The sequence below is a fragment of the Theropithecus gelada genome, chromosome 1 (assembly GCF_003255815.1).
Source record: "Theropithecus gelada isolate Dixy chromosome 1, Tgel_1.0, whole genome shotgun sequence".
NCBI classification, from domain to species: Eukaryota; Metazoa; Chordata; class Mammalia; order Primates; family Cercopithecidae; genus Theropithecus; species Theropithecus gelada.
The window spans coordinates 22,053,142-22,076,425 of record NC_037668.1 but is presented as its reverse complement, the minus strand read 5'-3'; the positions used below and the strand labels follow the sequence as shown (position 1 = coordinate 22,076,425).

The window sequence follows — 23,284 nt, the reverse complement described above, 5'->3', positions numbered from 1 at the left end:
ACTGACTCCTGTGATTTTAACACCACTGATGGACTGATAATTTCTAAATGTATACCTGTAGATGTAACCTGTCCAAGTGAAACTCACATTTCCCTAACTGTACCCTTCCCGTGTTTTCAGTGTTAATAGTAGACCAACAACCCAGTCTCTAAACCAGAAACCTAGGAGCCGTTCATTCTTGACTCCTTCTCTGGCTCTCAATCCCAGCCTGTTGATTCTACCTTTGAAATCCTCCTCTAGTATACCCTTTGTACCGCAGTCTCATGCCTTGGAGGTGGTATAGTATATAGTGGTTAAAAACTCAAGCTTGGGGCCAGGCGTGGTGGCTCATGCCTGTAACCCCAGCACTTTGGGAGGCTGAGGCAGGCGGATCACCTGAGGTCAGGAGTTTGAGACCAGCCTGGCCAACATGGTGAAACCCCGTCTCTACTAGAAATACAAAAAAATTAGCCAGGCATGGTAGTGGGCACCTGTAATCGCAGCTACTTGGGAGGCTGAGGTAGGAGAATTGCTTGAACTCAGGAGGTGGAGGTTTCAGTGAGCCGAAATCGTGCCAGTGCACTCCAGCCTGAGCAACTGATTGAGACTTTGTCTCAGAAAACAACAACAACAACAAAAACTCAAGCTTGGAGTGCAACTATCTGCATTTAGCTCTAGTCTCTACCCATTATTAGCTGTGTGACCTTTCTAAGCCTCAGTTTCTAATCTGTACTGTAAAGATTAAATAAGACAGTTCTTGTAAGATGATGCTAAATATAGTACCTATCATATAGTAAACACTATATGTTTGTTGGTCCATAACTCTGGTGTGGAGGAAATTCATCTCTACTCAACTTCTGTTTCAAGCCCTGATTCCACTGGGATGATGGGAACAATGTGAATCAGTTTGGGGATTTGCCCCCTCCTTTTCCCCAGGGTGGAGTCTAAGTAGGGGGAGGTATATGATGCCAAGGTGAGGCTCATCTGGTCCTCAGCCATCTATTCACAAAGGTGTCCACTGACACCTTCTTTCTTCTCATCTACCTGGCCCTTTCAAGCCCAGGGACCAAGCAGAAGAGGGGAGTCATTCATTCAGATACTTCCTTTCTGGCTAGGTCAGGAATTTCTGCAAAGTTGTCTATTGTCTGCCTGGCTTATTATACAACTGTTCTTTCTCAGGGTCCTGTACACCTAGGGTCCTTTCCAGGAAGCAAAGAATGGGACCCCAGGTGCCCTGAGCCACCAACATCTAGATTCTATTTCCCCCAGCTGGTGAGAGGTAAGGGGAATCCCTCAGATATTCAAGGGGGCATCCGCTCTCTTCAAATCATACTTTTCCCAGTTTTGTCTCAGCCCTTGAGTCTCCTCTGTTCCTCTGAAGGCTTTAGGTATGGATTTCTGTTTTCTGTTCTTTCACATTCTCCTCTCCTACCTGCCCAAGCTATAAGCCTAGGCTGCTTGGTTGCTTGGATGGAGTGTGGGGAAAGGGTAAAAGGAGAAATACAAGATGGGGAAACCTATCAGATAATATTTTTTCAGCATAGTTGTTGGTGTCATAATTATTTTTTATTAGTTCAGGCTCTTTTTTTTTTTTTTTTTTTGAGATGGAGTCTTACTCTGTCGTCCAGGCTGGAGTGCAATGGCACAGTCTCAGCTCACTGCAACCTCTGCCTCCCGGGTTCAAGCAATTCTCCTGCCTCAGTCTTCTGAGTAGCTGGGATTACAGGCATACACCACCATGCCCGGCTAATATTTGTATTTTTACTGGAGATGGGGTTTTGCCATGTTGGCTTGCCTGGTCTGGAACTCCTGACCTCAGGTAATCCACCCGCCTTGGCCTCCCAAAGTGCTGGGATTACAGGTGTAAGCCACCACACCCAGCCTAGTTCAGGTTCTTATTATCTCTCTTCTGTGCTACTGCAGTAGCCTTCCAGCTGGTCTTTGTCTCTAGTCTCACCCCCTTCCAATCCCCTGCTATAAGATGGCTCTTTTTAAAAGACAAATCTGGCTCTGACCTATGTCTAAAGTGTTCCTTGGCTGGTGACTGTTCACCAGACTCCATGCCAGGGCCCTAGCATGGTGCCCAAGGTGCTACTGGACCTCACCCTGTGCCTCCAGGATCCCTTCTGGCCTCTCCCTGGCTGAGCTTTGTTCTCCTCTAAAACTGAACCAAGTATAAGTTCCCGAACTCACCTTCTTGTTCTTGCACATGCTGTTTCCACTGACTGCACTGCCTGTCTTCTTCAATCTGATGAATTCTCTTTCATTTCTAAACCCAAATCAGCTGTCACCTCCACTAGGACGTCTTCCCTGTCATTCGCTGTTCTTAATCACAGCAATGACTCCCTCCCTCTGTGCATCACAGACCTCTAATTTATTTGACTGTATGTCTATCACTCGTGTCAGAACAGCAAACTTTTTTAGAGCATTCACTGCGCTTATACATCTCTGCATTCGCATCACTTAGCTTAGTGCGTAGCGCCAAGTAGGCCCACAAGTTAGCCAGACTTGGGAACACATAGGAAGCGGAGTAGGGGTTAATGGGAATACTAGTTGGAGACAAAGGCAGGGACAGCAGCTAGAATAAGACTGTTTAGCAGAAAAGGAGCCTGGGAGGAACAAGGCGAGGAACTGCTGTAAGGGGAACGGTACTGCCCCGGCCTGGTGCGCCTCTTCTCCCAGCACTTGGGCAGTCCCGCTCCGCGGCCTGGAACTACAAATCCCAGGATTCTCAGCGGTGTGAACAGGAAGTGTCCTGTCCGGCCGTGGCGACGGTGAGGGGCGGCGGCCCAACGGCGGGAGATTCAAACCTGGAAAAAGGAGGAACATGGAGAGGAGAGCAGCGGGCCCAGGCCGGGCAGCGTGTGAGTGCGGGAAGGGTCTGGGAAGGTCTCGCAGTGGTGCCGCTGGTCGGGGGCTTGGCTGTCCTGGGAGAGATTGGGGCGTGTGTCGGGCGTGGAGCCTGAGGGGCGAGGGCGGTGGGACTGCTCAGTGGGACGGGAGTCCTCAGCCCGGGCGCCGCGGGCTTGAGTGGAACTGTGAGCGGCGCATTGTCCCCCGAATAACGTGCTTTAAAGCTTACAAAGAATTTTCTCCCTATTTCCAAGTTCTGGGGTTCCGGAGTCGGGAGAATGTAGGTGGTCCTGATGGCTCCTTAAAATTCCGCAGTTACTGCTGGCTACCATACTTGTCCAGCGCTGCCACGGGACAAGACGCCTCAAGGGATCTGGGGGACTCTTGGGCTTTGAGATGCCGCTTTTGGACAATGCCTGTCAAACAGGGGGCTGAAATTACCCGGGCAGCTTGTTTGAAATGCAGATTCAGGCCGGGCGCGGTGGCTCAAGCCTGTAATCCCAGCACTTTGGGAGGCCGAGACGGGCGGATCACGAGGTCAGGAGATCGAGACCATCCTGGCTAACACGGTGAAACCCCGTCTCTACTTAAAAATACGAAAAACTAGCCGGGCGAGGTGGCAGGCGCCTGTAGTCCCGGCTACTCGGGAGGCTGAGGCAGGAGAATGGCGTAAAAACCCGGGAGGCGGAGCTTGCAGTGAGCTGAGATCCGGCCACTGCACTCCAGCCTGGGCGACACAGCGAGACTCCGTCTCAAAAAAAAAAAAAAAAAAAAAAAAAAGAAATGCAGATTCCCGGGACCTGTCCCAGAGCTTCAGTTCCAGAAGGTCTGGTTTGGGGCCCATAATCTGCATTTATAACAAGCACTGCTATGCTTCTTCCCCGACCCCAGGTGATTGTGAGGAAGGTAGTCCCTGGGCCACATTTTCAAAAACACTGTTTTGTTTTTTTGTTTTTGTTTTTGTTTTTGTTTGAGACGGAGTCTCGCTCTGTCGCCCAGGCTGGAGTGCAGTGGCCGGATCTCAGCTCACTGCAAGCTCCGCCTCCCGGGTTCACGCCATTCTCCTGCCTCAGCCTCCCGAGTAGCTGGGACTACAGGCGCCCGCCACCTCGCTCAGCTAGTTTTTTGTATTTTTTTTAGTAGAGACGGGGGTTTCACCGTGTTAGCCAGGATGGTCTCCATCTACTGACCTCGTGATCCGCCCGTCTCGGCCTCCCAAAGTGCTGGGATTACAGGCTTGAGCCACCGCGCCCGGCCAAAAACACTGTTTTAGAGAGAGAGAGACGAGTTGGAAGGTTGGAAGGGGCAGAAAAGTTCTATCTGATTTTCTGAATGAAAGGCAAAACCTGCTCCTTCTTCCACCCCTCCCTTCCTCTCTATTAGGATTCAAAAAGCAAAGTCCATGTCCAGTCTTCTGTTAAAGGAAAACTAGTTCCAGACCTGAGAAGGACAGGAAAACCGTTTTTTGTGTTTTTATTTTTTTGAGACAGCCTGTGTATGTACAAAATCCCTCCCATCGCCCACAGTCCTCAGTTCATAACTCTGAGGTGATGTCATTCACTTACTGGTTTATTTTCCATGCTTAACAACCAACACTTGTTCCTTGTACACCCTGTTGGAGGAACTGATGGCTTTCCTGTGGTTGGCCAGTGTTTTCAAATCTGTATTTGGAGGGGGTGTGTGTGTGTGTGTGTGCTCGCGCATGTGTTTTAATTTACTTAACTGCTCATTCAAATAAGCCCTGCCCTTGCCTGAATCATTGCAGAATATGCAATATAAGGAAATAGGATAAAAACCGGGAATGACATTAAGTACTGAGTCAAAGACAGATTGGCCAAGCTCTGCCTTTTTTCAAGCCCTCTGAGTTTATTTTCTTACTGTGTGTGTAGCTTTCTCTTACTCTTTCTGTTTGATTTTGTATCGTGTTTCTCAAGGAAAATAGAGAGAGGGGAGAGAAAGAAGGATTAAGGGAGGCTGTAACTAAGGTACATTATGATTGCTGTCTCACTTGAGGGATTTGCTATTCTTGGGTTTGGAATCAGTACTCTGTATTTTATTTAGCTTGAAGATTCTTTTCCTCCTTAGGTGACCTATACCAAAAAGGACAGTGAAGGTACCTTTGTGATCTTTTAAACTTTTCTTTGTCCTTCCACTTAATCTCAAGTGAGTGGTATGTTTCCCTCTGTTGGACTGCCTTTCTCCATGTTCTGCCTATTTATTCCTTAAGATCTAGTTCATAGCTAGAATCCTTTGCTTCCTCTGCTGCTTCCATTGTTTTTATTCATGGGCCATAATCATACTTATCACATTAGATTAATTTATTTAGATGTTTTTCTCTTCTAATAACAATAATCTTTGGGCGCTGTGGTTTACGCCTGTAATCCCAGCACTTTGGGAGGCCAAGGTGGGAGGATCACTTGAGCCCAGGAGTTCAAGACCAGCCTGGGCAACATGGTGAGACCCAGTCTCAACAAAAAATACAAGAATTAGCCAGACATAGTGGTGCCCTGTTTCAAAAACAAACCCACCAATAACTCTATTGTCCAGGCTGGAGTGCAGTGGCACCATCATGGTTCACTGCAGCCTAGAAGTCCTGGGCTCAGGTGATCCTCCCACCTCAGCCCTGCCCCGAGTAGCTGGGACTGCAGGTGTGCACAGTCACTCCAGGCTAATTTTTGCATTTTTTGTCGAGACAGGGTCTCAACATGTTGCCCAGGCTGGTCTCAAACTCCTGGGCTTAAGTGATCCACCTGCCTCAGCATCCAGAAATGCTGGGATTATAGGGATGAGCCACCATGCAGGCCTTTATCTCTGCATTTCTTAAGAGTAGGGGTCTGCTAGTCCAGTGCCTGGCATAAAGGAGGTATTGATGAATGAATAAATGAGTGAATGATGAATCCTGGTTGGTTCTATTACCTAACCTCTGAGAGAGTAACCAACAAGGATGACACAGGTCCAGTTCTTGGAGAACTCAGTCTAATTAGGGATAAGAAAAGGAGTTAAGTTTAAAGCCAAAGAAGGCTCTGGATGTCTCAGCTGGGAGGCACTGAGGGAAGTTCCATTAGTAGACTTGAGGAGGAAGAGGACAGGAAGATGGCTACAGAGGAAAAAGAAGTAATGCCTCCAGCACAGGAGGAGGCTGCCTATTAAAGGGTATCCTGGGAAGAGAAGGAGGGACACATGGGAGGTGCTTCAGGTCTCTGAGCAGGGTTGCCTAAACAAGTCCGTTGAGAAGACGCTTGGGCCGGGCACGGTGGCTCATGCCTGTAATCTCAGCACTTTGGGAGGTGGATCATGAGGTCAGGAGATTGAGACCATCCTGGCTAACATGGGGAAACCCCGTCTCTACTAAAAATACAAAAAATTAGCCGGGCCTGATGGTGGCACGCGCCTGTAGTCCCAGCTACTCAGGAGGCTGAGGCAGGAGAATGGCCTGAACCTGGGAGGCGGAGCTTGCAGTGAGCCGAGATCGCGCACTGCACTCCAGCCTGGGCGACAGAGCAAGACTCCGTCTCAACAAAAAAAAAAAAAAAAAAGAAGAAAAAAAAAAGACACTTCAATGCTAAGACCCCTGTAATGCTCTCTTCATTGACCTTATCCCATTTAACTCCTCAGATGAACGCCTCACGGCTGAGGAAATGGATGAGCAGAGGCGGCAGAACGTTGCCTATCAGTACCTGTGCCGGCTGGAGGAGGCCAAGCGGTGAGCAGAGTCCAGGAAGATGGACTCTTTTCTGCTCTCCCTTTCCACCACCCCACCCTAGGCATCTGCCCCCAAAGCAAATGCAACAGATGGAGAGTCCGTCCTGTGGGAAAGGGCGAGCTGAAATAACTTTTTAATTTTTTTTTTTGAAGCAAATCCCAGTCACATCATTTTACCCCCTATAAACTGCAATATGTATCTCCAAAATATGTGGACGTTCGCTTATCCAACTAAATTATTTAAATCCTTGGAAGATCAATACCCAGCCCATTTTCAAATTTTCCTGCTTGTCTTAAAAAAAAAAAAAAAAGAAATCTGTTTTTTTACAGTTATCTTATTCAAATAAGGATCTGAAAAGTTCACTAATTATATCTGCTTGTATGTCTTCTTTAATCCAGAGCAGCCCATCTCCTTTTTTCAGTTCATTGTATTATTGACTTGCTGAAGAAAACCGGGTCATTTTTCCTAAAGAATATCCTACATTTTGTCTCTATTTCTTTTCTTTCTTTCCTTTTGTTTTTTAGAGATGATTGTCTACTTGCTTTCTTATGTCATTCAACTTGTTCCTCTGTACCCTGTATTTCCTATAAATGAATGTTGGCTTAATTAGATTTGGGTTCAACATTTTTGATAAGCAACATGGCGAAACCCCATCTCTACAAAAAATACAAATACTAGTCAGGCATGGTGGCATGTGCCCATAGTCTCAGCTACTTGGAGGGCTGAGGAAGGAAGATTGCTTGAATCTGGGAGGTCAAGGAGGCAAGTCAGCCAAGATTGTGCCACTGCACTCCATCCTGGGTGACAAAGTGAGACTGTGTCTCCAAAAACAAACAGGAAAACCTGGATGGGCGCTGTGGCTCACGCCTGTAATCCCAGCACTTTGGGAGGCTGAGGCGGGCAAATCACCTGGGGCCAGGAGTTTGAGACCAGCCTGGCTGACATGGTGAAATCCTGTCTCTACAAAAAAATACAAAAAATTAGCTCGGCGCGGTGGTGCATGCCTGTAATCCCAGCTACTCAGAAGGCTGAGGCAGGAGAATCGCTTGAACTTAGGAGGCAGAGGTTACTGTGAGCTGAGATCGTGCCGCCACACTCCAGCCTGAGTGAAAGAGTGAGACTCTGTCTCAAAAAAACAAAAACAGCCGGGCGCGGTGGCTCAAGCCTGTAATCCCAGCACTTTGGGAGGCCGAGACGGGCGGATCACGAGGTCAGGAGATCGAGACCATCCTGGCTAACACAGTGAAACCCCGTCTCTACTAAAAATACAAAAAACTAGCCGGGCGAGGTGGCGGGCGCCTGTAGTCCGAGCTACTCCGGAGGCTGAGGCAGGAGAATGGCGCAAACCCGGGAGGCGGAGCTTGCAGTGAGCTGAGATCCGGCCACTGCACTCCAGCCCGGGCTACAGAGCAAGACTCCGTCTCAAAAAAAAAAAAAAAAAAAAAAAAAAAAAAAACCGTTTTTGACAAGAAGTCTTCATTAGTATTGGTGGGTTTTTTTTCCCCTCCCTCAGATCCTTTTACCCCTTATATACTGTAATATATATATATAAAAATGTGATATTTAACATATGTAAGATATGTGTTCTATATCACATCTTATAGAAAGAATACAATGCTTGTTTCAATTTTAGTGATGCTAAATCTGGGAGTTTAGGTGAAACCAACCTGATTTACATGCCATAAAATTTCCCATTAACTTTTCATCTAATGCCTTCATTCATTGTTGGTCTATATCAGAACTTATTATTTTATCAAGGGTGTAAAATGACTATTTTCTAGTTCTGTCATTTCTTCCATATTTACTAGCTGAAATCCTAAAGAACATTCCCTCATCATCTTAGGACTATTTGGTTACCCTAAAAGTCAATCTGTATAGGAAAAACAGGATACATACTTAATTTTTTGCTTTTAATCAATAGGATACTTTTAATTTTCTTAAAGGAAGTCAATAGGATGGGGCAATCAGGAAAAATCAGGTGTCTAAGGCAGGGAAGACATGGAACAATGTATTAACTGGCTCTCTTTTTGGAAACAGGTACTTTCCAATTAGACCCCAATATGTAGGGAAGTTTAGAGATTCCATCTGAGAAGACTTTAATCTCTCCCTTGTACAACCACCAGTAATAATAATACTTTACATTTATATTCAAAGTGTTTTCACATTCATTAGCTCATTTGATCCTGGCAGCTGCCCACTGAAGGAAATACAGGTGGCATTATCCTCATTTTGCAAATTGTGCAACTGAGGCTCACAGAGGTGAAGTAGGAGAGATGGTTGGAAAGCAGGCCTTCATACTCCAAGAGCTGTGGTCTTTCTGTTCCTTTGTGCTACTCCCCTTCCATCAGTCCCACTACCCTCATCATCATCAAAGCTGGGTTATGAGCCATGTAGATCATTCAGGCAGACCTTTCTGCACCCAGGTTCTCGGAGAACAATCCAGAATGAAAGAAGTGAGCACATTCTGTTTGGTTTAACAGTTAAAGATGTAACTAGAGCCGGGTGTGGTGGCTCATGCCTGTAGTCCCAGCACTTTGGGAGGCTGAGGCGGCTGGATCACTTGAGGTTGGGAGTTTGAGACCAGTCCAACACGGAGAAACCCCATCTCTACTAAAAATACAAAATTAGCCGGGTGTGGTGGCATGTGCCTGTAATCCCAACTACTCGGGAGGCTGAGGCAGGAGAATCACTTGAACCCCGGAGGTGGAGGCTGCAGTGAGCTGAGATCACGCCACTGCACTCCAGCCTGGGCAACAAGAGCAAGACGCCATCTCAAAAAAAGAAAAAAAAAAAAAAGAAAAAAAGATGTAACTAGACTGAGTGAGAAGCTATGTAACAGTTAAGCCTCACTGAAGATGGGCAGATTCAGGATCTGTCAAGGAAGATTTGCTGGGTGGGTGGGGCTGAGGGTTGGCCAATCCAGATATTTGGGGCAGCCTGGGAGAAAGTGGGAACAGACAGGCAATGGGCAGAGAGGGGAGCTGGAGGTAGGGCAGGAACAGGAAGCAGAGGAGGGTCAGGGGCCACTTAAAAGGAGGGAGAGAGGGAAGTTCCTGTTGTTCGAATAAATCACTGTGGTCTGCCAGAGTTTGTGAGAAGGTGCTCTCATGTTCGTAGCTGGATGGAAGCCTGCCTGAAGGAGGAGCTTCCTTCCCCGGTGGAGCTGGAGGAGAGCCTTCGCAATGGAGTGCTGCTGGCCAAGCTGGGCCACTGTTTTGCACCCTCCGTGGTTCCCTTGAAGAAGATCTATGATGTGGAGCAGCTGCGGTACCAGGTGGGAGGATTGGACTCCACCTTCTACCTACTTCCCTTCAAACGATCCCTTCTCCTCAAAGCTGTGAGGGTACAGTGACCATATAACTTATTGTCCAAATCTGGATAAAAAGGAGTGTTATTAATCTATGTTTTTCTGTGCTGGTAAGGATGGAAAATTCACAAGATACGGTCCTCTGGTTCCCCTCTGCCCATCTCTCCTGAATCTTTAAGCTGTAGTCTGGGCTGTACCCACAGGGAGTGCTGAGAACTGTGGAAATAGATTTTCTTTTTCCTTCCCTTTCAGGCAACTGGCTTACATTTCCGTCACACAGACAACATCAACTTTTGGCTGTCTGCAATAGCCCACATTGGTCTGCCTTCGGTAATACTGGGCCTCAAGATTGGTATTCATCTTTACTCCTTACCAGCCACCCGCCACAATCCCATGCTTTATCTCCCTGAACCCTTTAGCCCTATTTCCATGTGTCTTCTAAACTAATCTAAGAGAACAGTTCCTTGCAGCTGTGTGTCTTTGAATCAGGTTATCTTTTCTCTGCCTCCTCTTCCCTGTGAATGAAAGGAGGTGAAGTTTCCCTGGCCTGAGTGGCACAGTTCCCATTATGCAGTAGGGGGTGCAGGAGGGCCTGCTATGTCATGCTCGTATTGGCCAGCCCTATCTCCACCAAATTTCACAGTGTGAAGCAAGGGTATACACATCCCTAGGTGGTAGACTTTGAATTAGAAGCCTAGGTCCAAAATCCCAACTGGACACATGATTTCATTCTTTGAACCTCAATTTGTTATTTGTCTATAAAATGGGGATAGTGAGCCCTGCCTTGTCTACCTTACAATGTTGTCAGGAGGATCACATGGTCTGTGTGAACTCCCTTTGTGAATTGTGAAGAGCTATACAAATGAAGGCATGATAGGATGCTACAATGTATGGTTTCTTTCTGCTTCGTTTTTCTTCACTGTAGAAAGGAACTATAATACAGGAATCAGCAGTTAAGAAAGACAATTTGATGGGAGGCAGAAGCAATAGATGTCATGTGTCTTCAGTGGGACTGGAATACTCTAGGTCTCTAAATTTGGTCTTTTATTGTGAATCTAAATGTAACGAAGATATATTGAGGTTAGGCCTCATTACAGTTGTCAGGTGGCATTGAGAAGCCATACCTGGTGCCACTCGGTTCTTAGAAGGTCTCTCATTGATCAGAAGCCGCTGGTTTGGAGACAGGGATAACAGCCTGACACTTTTGTGGTTCTTGGCAATACATGCCTCATTGGGCCCTCCATGGGAGTAGGCCAGCTCTCCAGCATACCACCTCTCTGGCAAGGGTCTAAGGTGAGGCATGCAGGCTCACTGTAGACATCTGGAAGACAACTGGGGGCTTGTTTTTTTTTTGTTGTTGTTGTTGTTGTTATTATTATTTTTGGAGGATATGGCTTATATCCTGTAGCCTTGATAGCCTTATCTGGTGTTTGGTTAATCCAGGGCACCCTAGGACTATGTGTCTGTGACTGAGCCTTGGCTTAGTATGCATCCGCAGTGCCTTTCTTTTATACTTTTTTGACTTGAAATGGTTGGGGGAGACTGACCTAGATACCCCAGGTAACAAGGGAGCGCACACCTCAGGTTGGAGAGGAAGACCCATGCCTCGGCACCCCCCTCCATATTTGGTGCTGCTTAAAGGTTCCCAATGGCAGTAACTGACTGGTTTCTCTTCTAGACCTTCTTCCCAGAGACCACGGACATCTATGACAAAAAGAACATGCCCCGGGTAGTCTACTGCATCCATGCTCTCAGGTGAGAAACCTCAAATTTTATCATCCAGGTTCCTCTAGGTGGATGCAACCAACAATCAGCAGCAACAAACTCAGCGAGAAGGATGAAGGGTAGAGCACAGGGAGCCCTGCTCAGGCGAGTGAGCTTTCAGATTTTCAGAGTTGTGTTTAGATTTGTGTGCATGTCTGTGGCACATTTATGTATGGCCTGTGTGGGTGAAGGGGAAGGGCAAGCAGGGTACCAGAGGCAGGAAGGTAGCAGGGTAGGGCCTTCAGTGTGTAACTGGGCATAAAGGAATCAGAACAGGACCTATTGAGAGCAACACAGGCAAGCCACTTAGTGTGGATGGTGTAGGCTCTTTGGTCCTACTTACAGCCAGCCATCAGCAACCCGTTGGCTAAATCACAGCAAGTGACTGACCAGTTCCTTGTGTTTCTCTTTCTGACTTCATTTCTCATGTCCCTTTGTGCCGCTGTGCCTTAGCTCAGCAGGTATCTGCTCTGTGCCCTTCCTGTCCTCTGTCTCCGTTGAGTGACCTGCTACTGCAATGTGGCCTTATCTGTGAAGCCTTCCTAATCCCCTCAGACCCCCAACACCATCTTATTTACCTTCTGCAGCACTTTCCTTGGGCTGATTTATGGTCATATTTCTTTATGTGGGTTGGGGATGACTTGAGGACAGGTGCTGAGTGGTCTTCATCTCTAGGTCCCCATAGTATCTCCTTCAAACCCATCGTGGGCAGAGTGTCAAAATGAATAGGCCCCAGTGCCTTCCAATGCCTTCCGTTTTTTCCTAGTCTATTCCTCTTCCGGCTGGGATTGGCCCCTCAGATACATGATCTATACGGGAAAGTGAAATTCACAGGTAAGCCCAGCTCCTTCCCCTACCACCGCAGCCTGGGCAGGGTCTTGGGGGTTCTGGACCTGATGAAGGGCACCTGTGGCATCATTGCAGCTGAGGAACTCAGCAACATGGCATCCGAACTGGCCAAATATGGCCTCCAGCTGCCTGCCTTCAGCAAGATCGGGGGCATCCTGGCCAATGAGCTATCAGTGGATGAGGCTGCAGGTAAGGACTAGGCTCTGCCCTGCCAGGAGTAGAGCCAGTGGGTATGGGAGGGCTCCAAGCCTCACAGCCATTGGATGGATTCTGGCCAGCCCTCGTCCACAGATAGGGCCATAAGGCTACCTGGTTTGCCTGGCCCCTGAGGGTGGGAAAAAGGATGACGTTAGAGTGTCCTGCTACTGGTTGCGCTCCAGTCTGGGGTTCACTCTGGCCTCCTGACCTTGTTTCCATGCCCCCTCCCAGTCCATGCAGCTGTTCTTGCCATCAATGAAGCAGTGGAGCGAGGGGTGGTGGAGGACACCCTGGCTGCCTTGCAGAATCCCAGTGCTCTTCTGGAGAATCTCCGAGAGCCTCTGGCAGCCATCTACCAGGAGATACTGGCCCAGGCCAAGATGGAGAAGGCAGCCAATGCCAGGAACCATGTAAGGAGTAGTCTTGGGTTGCAGGGACCGAAAAGTTGAGTGGCTGGAAAGTCTTGAGTGAAACCAGGACTCCTGTCTGTCATGTCTCTAGGATCCAAAATTGCTTCTTAGAGAAACCATAACTTGTCAGTGATTTTAGAGAAATAGGAAAGGAACTTGGAAGAATGATGAAAATTCAGAAAAGAAGACTGGAGAAGAGGTTCTTGGGGGATGATCTTCAGGGAAGCCTGAGAAGGGCGCTGGAATGTAGAACAGAATGAGATTGGACTGGAGGTTCCAAAGGTTGGTTTGGCTTAAATGTGTCAGTGCCAGGTGTTTAGACCCCACAATTTTCTAAATTCTGAGCAGACTGACCTTTGGCCTTGGGAAGGTCCCCAGAAGAAGAAATAAGTGTAGCCAGGGAGGGAAGAGCAGGACAAGAAGATTGAATTGGGTTTCGCAGATTCCCTCTCAATGGAGTTTTTGCAGGATGAAAGAGAAAGCCAGGACATCTATGACCACTACCTAACTCAGGCTGAAATCCAGGGCAATATCAACCATGTCAACGGTAAGAGAGATCAGGCAGGAGTGGTTTGGGGGTGCCCTCAGGGTAAGCCCCTGCACTGGGAGGTTGGGGGATAGCTTTTCTCAAGCCAGAAAGCCCTGTGGTCTCACTTGGGCCAACTCTTGCCTCTGGGAAAGATCAGAGTCCAAGGAGTATGTGCACTGCTTTCTGGCCATCAGTGTCTAGAGGAGAAGTAGTGTGTCCAGGAAGTTTCTGTCTGACTGGAGAACCACAGAGAGGAGCAGCTCTTGCTGCTGGGGGGAAGTTGGACTGGGGTCCTTCAAGAGGAGCAGTGTGGATAATACATGAGGAAGGGGGATCTGGGTAGGAGCTGTGTGAAGGCTCAGGATAGGTAGGCATTTGCCTGTTTGGGTGAGGATATCCCTGGGGTTTGGGGTGGTGAAGTGAGAAGGCTGTGAAGACCAAGCTGAAGAATTTGGGCTGAACCAAATGGGCCCAGGAACCAAGGGGGAAAGGGTGGGGGTAACTCCAGGCAGGCAAGAAGAGGGCAGATTCCTGGAGCTGGACTAGGGGATTATGAGAGGTGGCTTTCTCACACTGTCTGTTATGGAGTCTCTTTTTTTTCAGTCCATGGGGCTCTAGAAGTTGTTGATGACGCCCTGGAAAGACAGAGCCCTGAAGTCTTGCTCAAGGCCCTTCAAGACCCTGCCCTGGCCCTGCGAGGGGTGAGGAGAGACTTTGCTGTCTGGTACCTGGAGCAATTGAGCTCAGACAGAGAGCAGAAGGCACAGGTTAGCCTCTGTCTATTACCTGCCACCCCCTCTATGTGACTGTAGAATGGGAGAGGGCCTCTTACTCAGGGATCACCACTGTTGGTCCTTTGTATTCTGTAAGTGCTGACTGCATGTTTAAATGGTTAAATCACCCAAGGCTTAGTAGACCAGACTGATCAGCTTCTGTCCCTGAGAGTCCCCCAGACTGACCAGGAGGAACCCAAGGACAGTCGCATAGGCAGTAATGTGCTCCCCCATTGCTGAACTGGTGCCTCCACTTAGCAATCTTGTTTTTAACGCAGTTGACTTTTCCCCTGACACTATTTGTGTTGTCTGTGTTGTTATTTTACATGCTTGCTGAGCAAGAAAGGTTAAAGATAAGTTAATAGGGCTGGGCACTGTGGCTCACGCCTGTATTCCCAGCACTTTGGGAGGCTGACGCAGGTGGATCACTTGAGGTCAAGTCTTTGAGAACAGCCTGGCCAACACAAAGAACCCCACCTCTACTAAAAATACAAAAATTAGGCTGTGTGGTGGCACGCGCCTGTAATCCCAGCTACTCGGGAGGCTGAGACAGAGAATCGCTTGAATCCAGGAGGCGGAGGTTGCAGTGATTCGAGATTGTGCCACTGCACTCTAGCCTGGGCGACAGAGCAAGACTCCATCTCAAAAAAAAAAAGGTTAATAAGGATGAGTGAGCCAGCCTAAAGGGGAGAGGTATGATTGAGGTTAGGTGGCTGGGTAGACCTGGGAGCTCATGCTGGCAGCTTGTAAACCATGGTCTTGGCCCCAGAAGGACTCCGTTCTACTGTATCTCTTCCCTCTCTTAGGAGCTGGGCCTGGTGGAGCTTCTGGAAAAGGAGGAAGTCCAGGCTGGTGTGGCTGCAGCCAACACAAAGGGTGACCAGGAACAAGCCAGTAAGTCATCTCCAGGTCTGAGGCCTGCTCTGTGCATATCTCTGGCTCTTAGAAGAGTATCCCACCTCTTTGCTGGCTTCTGTGTTGGGCAGTGCACACTGCTCTGCTGCTGCTTCCAGCCTGGCTAGGGACTTCTCCCCTCACATAATCTGCTGTATTCCTGCTGCCTGGGGGGACACTACAGATAAGTTCATTAAGAACTTAGAGATAATGACATGCCAATACTGCACTGGGTTGGTCTCCTGGGGCAGGCAGTTTTCTTCCAGGTAGTTTACCTATAATTTTGAGTTTCAACCCGCTTGAATTCCTTTGGCTTCTGAAATGTAGTAATTTGGCCGGGCGCGGTGGCTCAAGCCTGTAATCCCAGCACTTTGGGAGGCTGAGACGGGCAGATCACGAGGTCAGGAGATCGAGACCATCCTGGCTAACACGGTGAAACCCCGTCTCTATTAAGAAATACAAAAAACTAGCCGGGCGAGGTGGCGGGCGCCTGTAGTCCCAGCTACTCGGGAGGCTGAGGCCGGAGAATGGCGTGAACCCGGGAGGCGGAGCTTGCAGTGAGCTGAGATCCAGCCACTGCACTCCAGCCTGGGCGACAGAGCGAGACTCCGTCTCAAAAACAAAAACAAAAACAAAAACAAAAAAAAAAGAAATGTAGTAATTTTCTAGAATATGAGCAAGAAGCTCATATTCTAACTCCGTTTCCCTTGAAAACATTATATACAAATTATAATTCTTTTTTGTTTGTTTTTGCTTTTGTTTGAGACAGAGGCTCACTCTACTGCCCAGACTGGAGTGTAGTGGCACAATCTCAGCTCACTGCAACCTCCACCTCCTGGGTTCAAATGATTCTCTTGCCTCAGCCTCCTGAGTAGCTGGGTTGACAGGCATCTGCCACCACGGCAGGCTAATTTTTGTATTTTTAGTAGAGGTGGGGTTCTTTGTGTTGGCCAGGTGGGTCTCAAACTCCTGGCCTCAACTGATCTGCCTACCTTGGCCTCCCAAAGTGCTGGAATTACAGGCATGAGTCACTGGGCCCGGCCACAAATATAATTATTTATTACAATAATGCGAGTTAGTAATTGTCTTCCTCCAAGAGATCTATCTGCACTGCAAGTATGAAGAGAAACAGTGCTGAGGCAAAATGCAGTAGCCTGTGGACATTAGACCTGTTACAGTTGCTTGCCTTAGTCTGGACTTGCTGTCAGGTTTAGAGGTTGCTCAGTAACCATTTGCCTTCGTCTAACAGAGCTTTCCAACATTCACTAGCTTTCAGTAGCCCCCAGGCCACTCCTGACTGGCTGCTTTCCTAATCTGCTCAGTTCATTCCCGATTGCCGATTGCCGCTGCCAGAGTAATCTCTGAAGCACAGATCTGATCTTATCTCCCTTGTTGAACATCTTCAGACCTTCATGGATTCTTGCATTATTTAGCCCACACTTTAGTCCTGTCTGTTTGTCCTGGCAGATAAGACCTTTCCAGAGTTCTTTGCCAGCTCTTCTGTTCACATTCCACCCAGTTCAGCCTAGCAAACTGTCTATTCTCCCTAGATTGCCCTCCAGCCTTTCCCATCACCGGCCTCTGGTCCTTTGGGTTACATTTCTCCCGCATTCTCACCTGTTGATAAGCAGGTGAAAACATTCTCCAGAGCTGTCTCCAAGGCTTCCTCCTCTGTGAAGTCTTCCTGCTCTGCCAGCCAGAATCCCTCCTTCCCTGCTCTGCCATAGCATTGTGTGGGGGTGGGGGGAGGTGGACTTCTAACATGACATTGACAGCAGTGCACTGTAAGTACTTTGGTATCCTTAGCTCTTCCCAGTAGATTGTGCTCTCCTTGATGCCAGTGCCCCTATCTGCTTGGCATTTTGTTAGCCACGGAGTTTGTAAACTCAGACTACGTTGAGGCACCACAGCCCCTTTTAAGCTTACTGCTGCCCTTTGCAGCAAACGGCTCCACCTTGGAACTGGTTCCTTATTTCTCTGTGCTGTCATCAAGCCTTGGTCCCTAGAGCCCCCTGACTAACCTCATCTTAGTTACGCTCCATAGCCACCTGTCAATCTTGTGCTCACCACCTTAGGAACTCACCCTCTGCCATGACAGCCACTCTGTGTTACATGCTGAGCTACTCAATTTCAAGGCCTGACAAATTGCTTCTTACAGAGCCTCTTCTTAAAGGGACCCAGCCCCTTTTCTTCCTGAACATTTAGAAATGCATTTTAAACCTAGCAGAAAACCTCACAGGTTTTTCAGAGCAGTTACAAAGCAATTTCCCCACCAAGATCCCCCAGCAGAGCCTAGTTGGTCAGGAGAGTGGAGATGCCACTGAATGCCCAGCCTGTACAACCTGTTGCTCTCCTCCCTTGCAGTGCTCCATGCTGTGCAGCGGATCAACAAAGCCATCCAGAGGGGAGTGGCGGCTGACACTGTGAAGGAGCTGATGTGCCCTGAAGCCCAGCTGCCTCCAGTGTACCCTGTTGCGTCAGCTATGTACCAGCAGGAGCTGGCAGTGCTCCAGCGGCAGCAGCAGGGGGTAAGCCCCAGAAATATGGGTCTAGCTCTGCAGCCCCCAAGTAGTTGGAGGGATCAGGACAGGCAGCCCAGGCCACCCTCTTGTGAGTGCAATATGAGATGCTGGCACAAGATTAGGATGGGGAAAGAGCTACCATCCCTGCCTTACTGAGCATATTTTAATAGCCATTACCTTGAGCAAACACTGCTTTACATACTCACTTAATCCTTAAAAAGACCCTATGAGGGAGGCATTCTGTTTTAGAGATGGGGAAACTGAGATGCAGAGGTTAAGTCACTTGCCCAACACAGCTGTGAGTGCCAGTGCTGGGAGTGGATGCAGGGGCCCATGCTTTGAACCACTTCGCTGTCCCACCTCGTCCCAGTCCATACCTCTTCTCTGACAGTGAAGTGACAGGGCCCTCACTTAGGGACTTTCAGTCTGTCGGAGGAGTTAGAATACACCTGAGGGTCCAAAGAGAGACACAAGGAGAGAAGAGCAGATGACATAGGTGGAAGAAGTCTTCAGACCAAGGAAATGGAGGAAGCAGAGCTGGAAAAGCTTCCTGGAAGAGAATCAATAGAGAACTACACCCACAGCAGGTGTTTATAGAGCGTCTACTCCCAGCATGACTTGGATACAGGCACAGCCCTCAGGAAAGGCATAGTTCAACATAGGAATGACTATGTACGAGGAAGCATAAAATAAGTACTAAGAAGTAAAGCATTGTGACTAAAGTTGTGGACTTTTGAGCTGGGCTGCATGAGTTCAAATCTGGCTCTGCTAGTTCTTAGCTATGTGACATTGGGCAAGTTAATTACTTTCTCTGCTGCTCAATTTCTTTGAATATAAAATGTGAACAATAATATGTTTACCTCAGGCTATAGGATTAAATGAGGTAACATATTTGCTTAGAGAAGAACCTGGAAAGTAAGCTTTAGCTATTAATATTATTGTTGTTGATGTTCACAACATTCTGTTAGGAGAAGATAGGAAGGGGGCTGGACATGGGGGTTCACGCCTATAATACCAGCACTTTGGGAGATCCAGGCAGGCAGATCACTTGAGACCAGGAGTTCAAGACCAGCCTGGCGAACATGGTGAAACCCCATCTCTACTAAAAATACAAAAATTAGCCAGGTGTGGTGATGGCACATGCCTGTAATCCCAGCTACTCCAGAGGCTGAGGCTCAGAGTTCTCTTGAACCCGGGAGAGCCAACATTGCGTCACTGCACTCCAACCTGGGCCACAGAGTGAGACTCTATCGCAACAAAAAAAGAGAAGAAAATAGGAAGGGTGCTCTAAACAGAGGGCACAGCATAAGCAGATGTTTGAAAAGGAGAAGAAGGCAGGGCAGGGAAATGGGGCCAGAGCTTTTTGGGTGTGTGGTGCAGTGCAGTGTAGAGGCGACCACTCCATTTTCATCTCTGTATACCCAGGGCCTAGTGCAGTTCAATTTTTTAAAATTTTATTTTAAGACAGGGTCTGACTCTGTCACCCAGGCTAGAGTGCACTGGCGTGATCTCGGCTCATTGCAACCTCCACCTCCTGGGTTTAAGCGATCCTCCTGCCTCAGTCTCCCGAGTAGCTGGGACGACAGGTACGCGCCACCATGCTCAGCTAATTTTTGTATTTTTAGTAAAGACAAGATTTTGCCATGTAGGCCAGACTGGTCTCAAACTCCTGAGCTCAAGCGATCTGCCCATCTTGGCCTCCAAAGTGCTAGGATTACAGACGTGAGCCACTGCTCCCGGCTAATACAGTTCTTGATGTGCAGTAGGGACCAATGGGAGCTGGTAGAGCTTACTTGTTAAGTGTGGGCTTTGAAATCAGGCAGCTCATTTTGACTTACATTATTGGTTGTGGGCTCATCCATGAAATGGGGATATTAATGGTACTATGGTTCTATTGTCGGCTTATTATGAAAATTAAATGATAATGTATGTGAAGTACTTATAATTGAGCACATAGTAAGTATTCTCAAGCATTTCGTATGATGATTATTAGTGAATGAATCAGGCCACTGGGGTTTTGGGATAGAGACACTGGGATATTTGAGAACCTTGGGGGCAGGATGGTGAATAGGCCTTTAGACCTTTCACCTGCCCACTTGGGAACTGGCCCTCCCACCCATTGTAGGAGCTTGGCCAGGAGGAGCTCTTCGTGGCTGTGGAGATGCTCTCAGCTGTGGTCCTGATTAACCGGGCCCTGGAGGCCCAGGATGCCAGTGGCTTCTGGAGCAGCCTGATGAACCCTGCCACAGGCCTGGCAGAGGTGGAAGGAGAAAATGCCCAGCGGTGAGAAAGGCTTAGCCACACATTGGGAGTGAGGGATGGGGGAATGCAGCCAAGACTCAGCAGTCTTCTGTTGGAGACTTGCCTTGTGTATGATGTCCCATTCTTGGGCCCAGGCCCACCCTCTGGGTCTGTTCACAGTTCCCTCGCCTGTGTTTCTTCCTGGGAGTGGATGGGGTCACAGTCATTCCTCTTTTCTTCCTTGATTCATTCTTTCCTAGCAGATGTTTGAGTACTGACCCATGTGCCAGATATTACTCTAGGTGCTGGGGAAACACCAGTGAACAAAACACTTTCTGCTCTTGTCTAACTTACATGCTAGTAGAGGGAGACAGATGATTAGAAAAGAAGATGAGGTGGCCGGGAGCAGTGGCTCACGCCTGTAATCCCAGCACTTTGGGAGGCCGAGGCAGGAAGATCACCTGAGGTCAGGAGTTTGAGACCAGCCTGACCAACATGGAGAAACCCCATCTCTATTAAAAATACAAAATTAGCTGGGTGTGGTAGCACATGCCTGTAATCCTAGCTACTCTGGAAGCTGAGGTAGGAGAATCACTTGAACCCGGGAGGCAGAGGTGGTGTTGAGCCGAGATTGCACCATTGCACTCCAGCCTGGGCAACAGGAGCGACACTCCGTCTCAAAAAAAAAAAAAAAGAAAGAAAGAAAGAAAAGAAAAGAAGAAGAGGCATAGAGAAAAATAAAATAAAATAGGGCAAAGTGAGTAACGGGTAGAGACATAGTAGGGACGGTTTTTCTGTTTTACATAATGTAGTTATGCAAAGCCTCTTTGCTGAGGAGGTCATTTTGAAAGAGACCTAAAGGGCATAAATGATTGCCATGAGTCTATCTGGGGCAGAGGCCTTGAGAAAGCAATGTGCATGGTGTGTTCAAAGAACACCAAGAAGCCAGTGTGGTGGAGTCAAGTGAGGAAGAAAGAGGAGTGGGAGATGAAGACCAAGTAGCCAAGGCCTGACCATGTAGGACTCTGCTTTTTACTCTGAGTGAGGAAGGAAGCCATGGGAGGGTTTTGAGCCAGGAGGGAGTTGATCTGACCTATTTCGTTTTTTTATTTTTAGAGACAGGGTCTTGCTCTGTCACCCAGGCTGGAGTGCAGTGGTGCAATCACAGCTCAGGGTCTTGCTCTGTCACCCAGGCTGGAGTGTAGTGATGCAATCACGGCTCACTGCATCCTTGAACTCCTGACTCAAGTGATCCTCCCGACTCAGCCTCCCAAGTAGCTAGGACTATAGGCACATGCCACCATGCCTGGCTAATTTTTTAATTTTTTGTAGAGATAGGATCTCTATGTTGCCCAGGCTGGTCTTGAACTCCTGGGCTCAAACTATCCTCCCATCTTGGCCTCCTAAAGTGTTGGGATTACAGGTGTGAGCCACCATGCCCAGCAATCTGATCTACGTAACAGGATCTTTCTGGCTGCTGTGCTGAGAATTGACTGCAGGGGTACAAGGGGAAAGTAGGGAGACCTGTTAGACAGCTATTGGAGTAATCTAGGCAAGAGATGATGGGGGCTTGGCCTTGAGCGGTAGTGGAGATGGGGAAGAGGAGTCAGATTTTGGATACATTTTGAAAGCAAACTGACAGGATTTGGTCATATAATAGATATGGGGTATAAGAGAGAATGGAATTAGGTATGACTCCAAGATTTGGGGCAAGATGGGAGAGATAGTGGGACACGCAGGTTAAGCAGGGGAATCAGTTCAGATGTGAGCTGTTGGGTTTGAGGTGCTTGTTAGACATTCACTTGGAAATCACAAGGAGCTGGCTGGGATAAATGAATGGGCTGGAGATGTGCTTTTGGGAGCATATGGTGTTAAAGTCATGAGATTGGGTGAGATCACCTACAGTGTGAGTATGGAGAGAGAAGAGGTCTGGAGACTGAAGACTGGGGTGCTCCCATGTTTAGATGTCAGGGAGGAACCAGCAGGGGTGTCTCAGAAAGAACAGCCTGTGAGGCAAGAAGAGAACTAAAAGAGTGTGGTGTCCTGGAGGTCAAGTGAGGAAAATCGTTCAACTCTTTCCCCTGACTTCTGGCTGATGATTTACATGCTACTCACCTCTCTGCCCTTCACCCCGCTGCCAGTTACTTCGATGCCCTGCTGAAATTGCGACAGGAGCGTGGGATGGGTGAGGACTTCCTGAGCTGGAATGACCTGCAGGCCACCGTGAGCCAGGTCAATGCACAGGCCCAGGAAGAGACTGACCGTGAGTATAGTCTGGAGCTGGGTGGAGATGGCCCAACTTAGGCAGCCTGTCCCTTAGCCGTAAGTCTAGGGGCCCCCCACACACCTAGATCTCTGTTTCTTAGGGGTCCTTGCAATCAGCCTCATCAATGAGGCTCTGGACAAAGGCAGCCCTGAGAAGACTCTGTCTGCCCTACTGCTTCCTGCAGCTGGCCTCGATGATATCAGCCTCCCTGTCGCCCCTCGGTACCATCTCCTCCTTGTGGCAGCCAAAAGGCAGAAGGCCCAGGTAAAGTTAGGGCTGGTCATCAGAGCAGGAAGAACATTCTCTGTGGGTTGCACTGTACCCAGTCTGGCAGAGCTCTATTCTGATGGACACAATGGCTTCTGGGTGGGGGTCGGGGGGTGTTCCAATCTGGTAAAGAAGGATGGCCCCCATTGCCAGGGCAGTGGACAGTCCATGGGAAGAGCACAGACCTGGGAGCCATAGAACCAGGCTGGATTTCCCACTCTGACCCTTAGTGACCATGTGACCTTGAGCAAATCCCTTGATATCTCTGAGCTCTATTTACTCATCTGTAAAGTACTGCCTACCTGGTCCTACCCAGCTCCCAGAATGAGGGTGAACATTAAATGAATTGACAAATGGGGCAGGATTTTGAACCTGAAACGCCCTGAGTATATTGCAGTAGAGAGTGGTTGAGAGCCCAGGCTCCTGGGCCAGACTACTGGAGCCTACGTCCTGGCAGCCTGACCCTGCACGTGTTACTTAACCTCTCTGTGCCTCTGTTTCATTACCTACAAGCTTGTGGCAGTAATGAGCGTATCTCATAGTTATGGGGTGTAAGTGAGATAATATGACAGTAGTACTGGCTAACATTTATTGAGTCCTCACTCTGTGCCAAGCATCATTTTATGTGCTTTACAAGTATTAATGCATAAGAAAGTGCTTTAGAATACTGCCTGGCACATAGTCAGTACTCAATAAAATGTTAGTTTACAAAGTCTATTATTAATGAGG

The 23,284-nt window shown here is 48.3% G+C and overlaps 1 protein-coding gene across 2 annotated transcripts in view; it reads left to right on the top strand.

The window, feature by feature from the left end:
* The first annotated feature begins 2,737 nt into the window (after nucleotides 1-2,737).
* Nucleotides 2,738-23,284, top strand: part of IQGAP3 (IQ motif containing GTPase activating protein 3) — a 45,825-nt gene continuing 25,278 nt past the window's right edge. The window contains exons 1-15 of one of the 2 annotated variants that reach the window (XM_025367706.1): nucleotides 2,738-2,843; nucleotides 6,448-6,535; nucleotides 9,653-9,809; nucleotides 10,095-10,172; nucleotides 11,521-11,597; nucleotides 12,373-12,440; nucleotides 12,531-12,644; nucleotides 12,885-13,063; nucleotides 13,532-13,610; nucleotides 14,196-14,359; nucleotides 15,172-15,259; nucleotides 17,624-17,787; nucleotides 19,907-20,064; nucleotides 22,164-22,285; nucleotides 22,389-22,552. In XM_025367706.1, the coding sequence (XP_025223491.1) occupies nucleotides 2,807-2,843; nucleotides 6,448-6,535; nucleotides 9,653-9,809; nucleotides 10,095-10,172; nucleotides 11,521-11,597; nucleotides 12,373-12,440; nucleotides 12,531-12,644; nucleotides 12,885-13,063; nucleotides 13,532-13,610; nucleotides 14,196-14,359; nucleotides 15,172-15,259; nucleotides 17,624-17,787; nucleotides 19,907-20,064; nucleotides 22,164-22,285; nucleotides 22,389-22,552 (1,737 nt within the window). In that variant the 5' untranslated portion in view covers nucleotides 2,738-2,806. The remainder of the gene's footprint in view (nucleotides 2,844-6,447; nucleotides 6,536-9,652; nucleotides 9,810-10,094; nucleotides 10,173-11,520; nucleotides 11,598-12,372; nucleotides 12,441-12,530; nucleotides 12,645-12,884; nucleotides 13,064-13,531; nucleotides 13,611-14,195; nucleotides 14,360-15,171; nucleotides 15,260-17,623; nucleotides 17,788-19,906; nucleotides 20,065-22,163; nucleotides 22,286-22,388; nucleotides 22,553-23,284) is intronic. The other variant, XM_025367713.1, reaches the window with a different exon arrangement.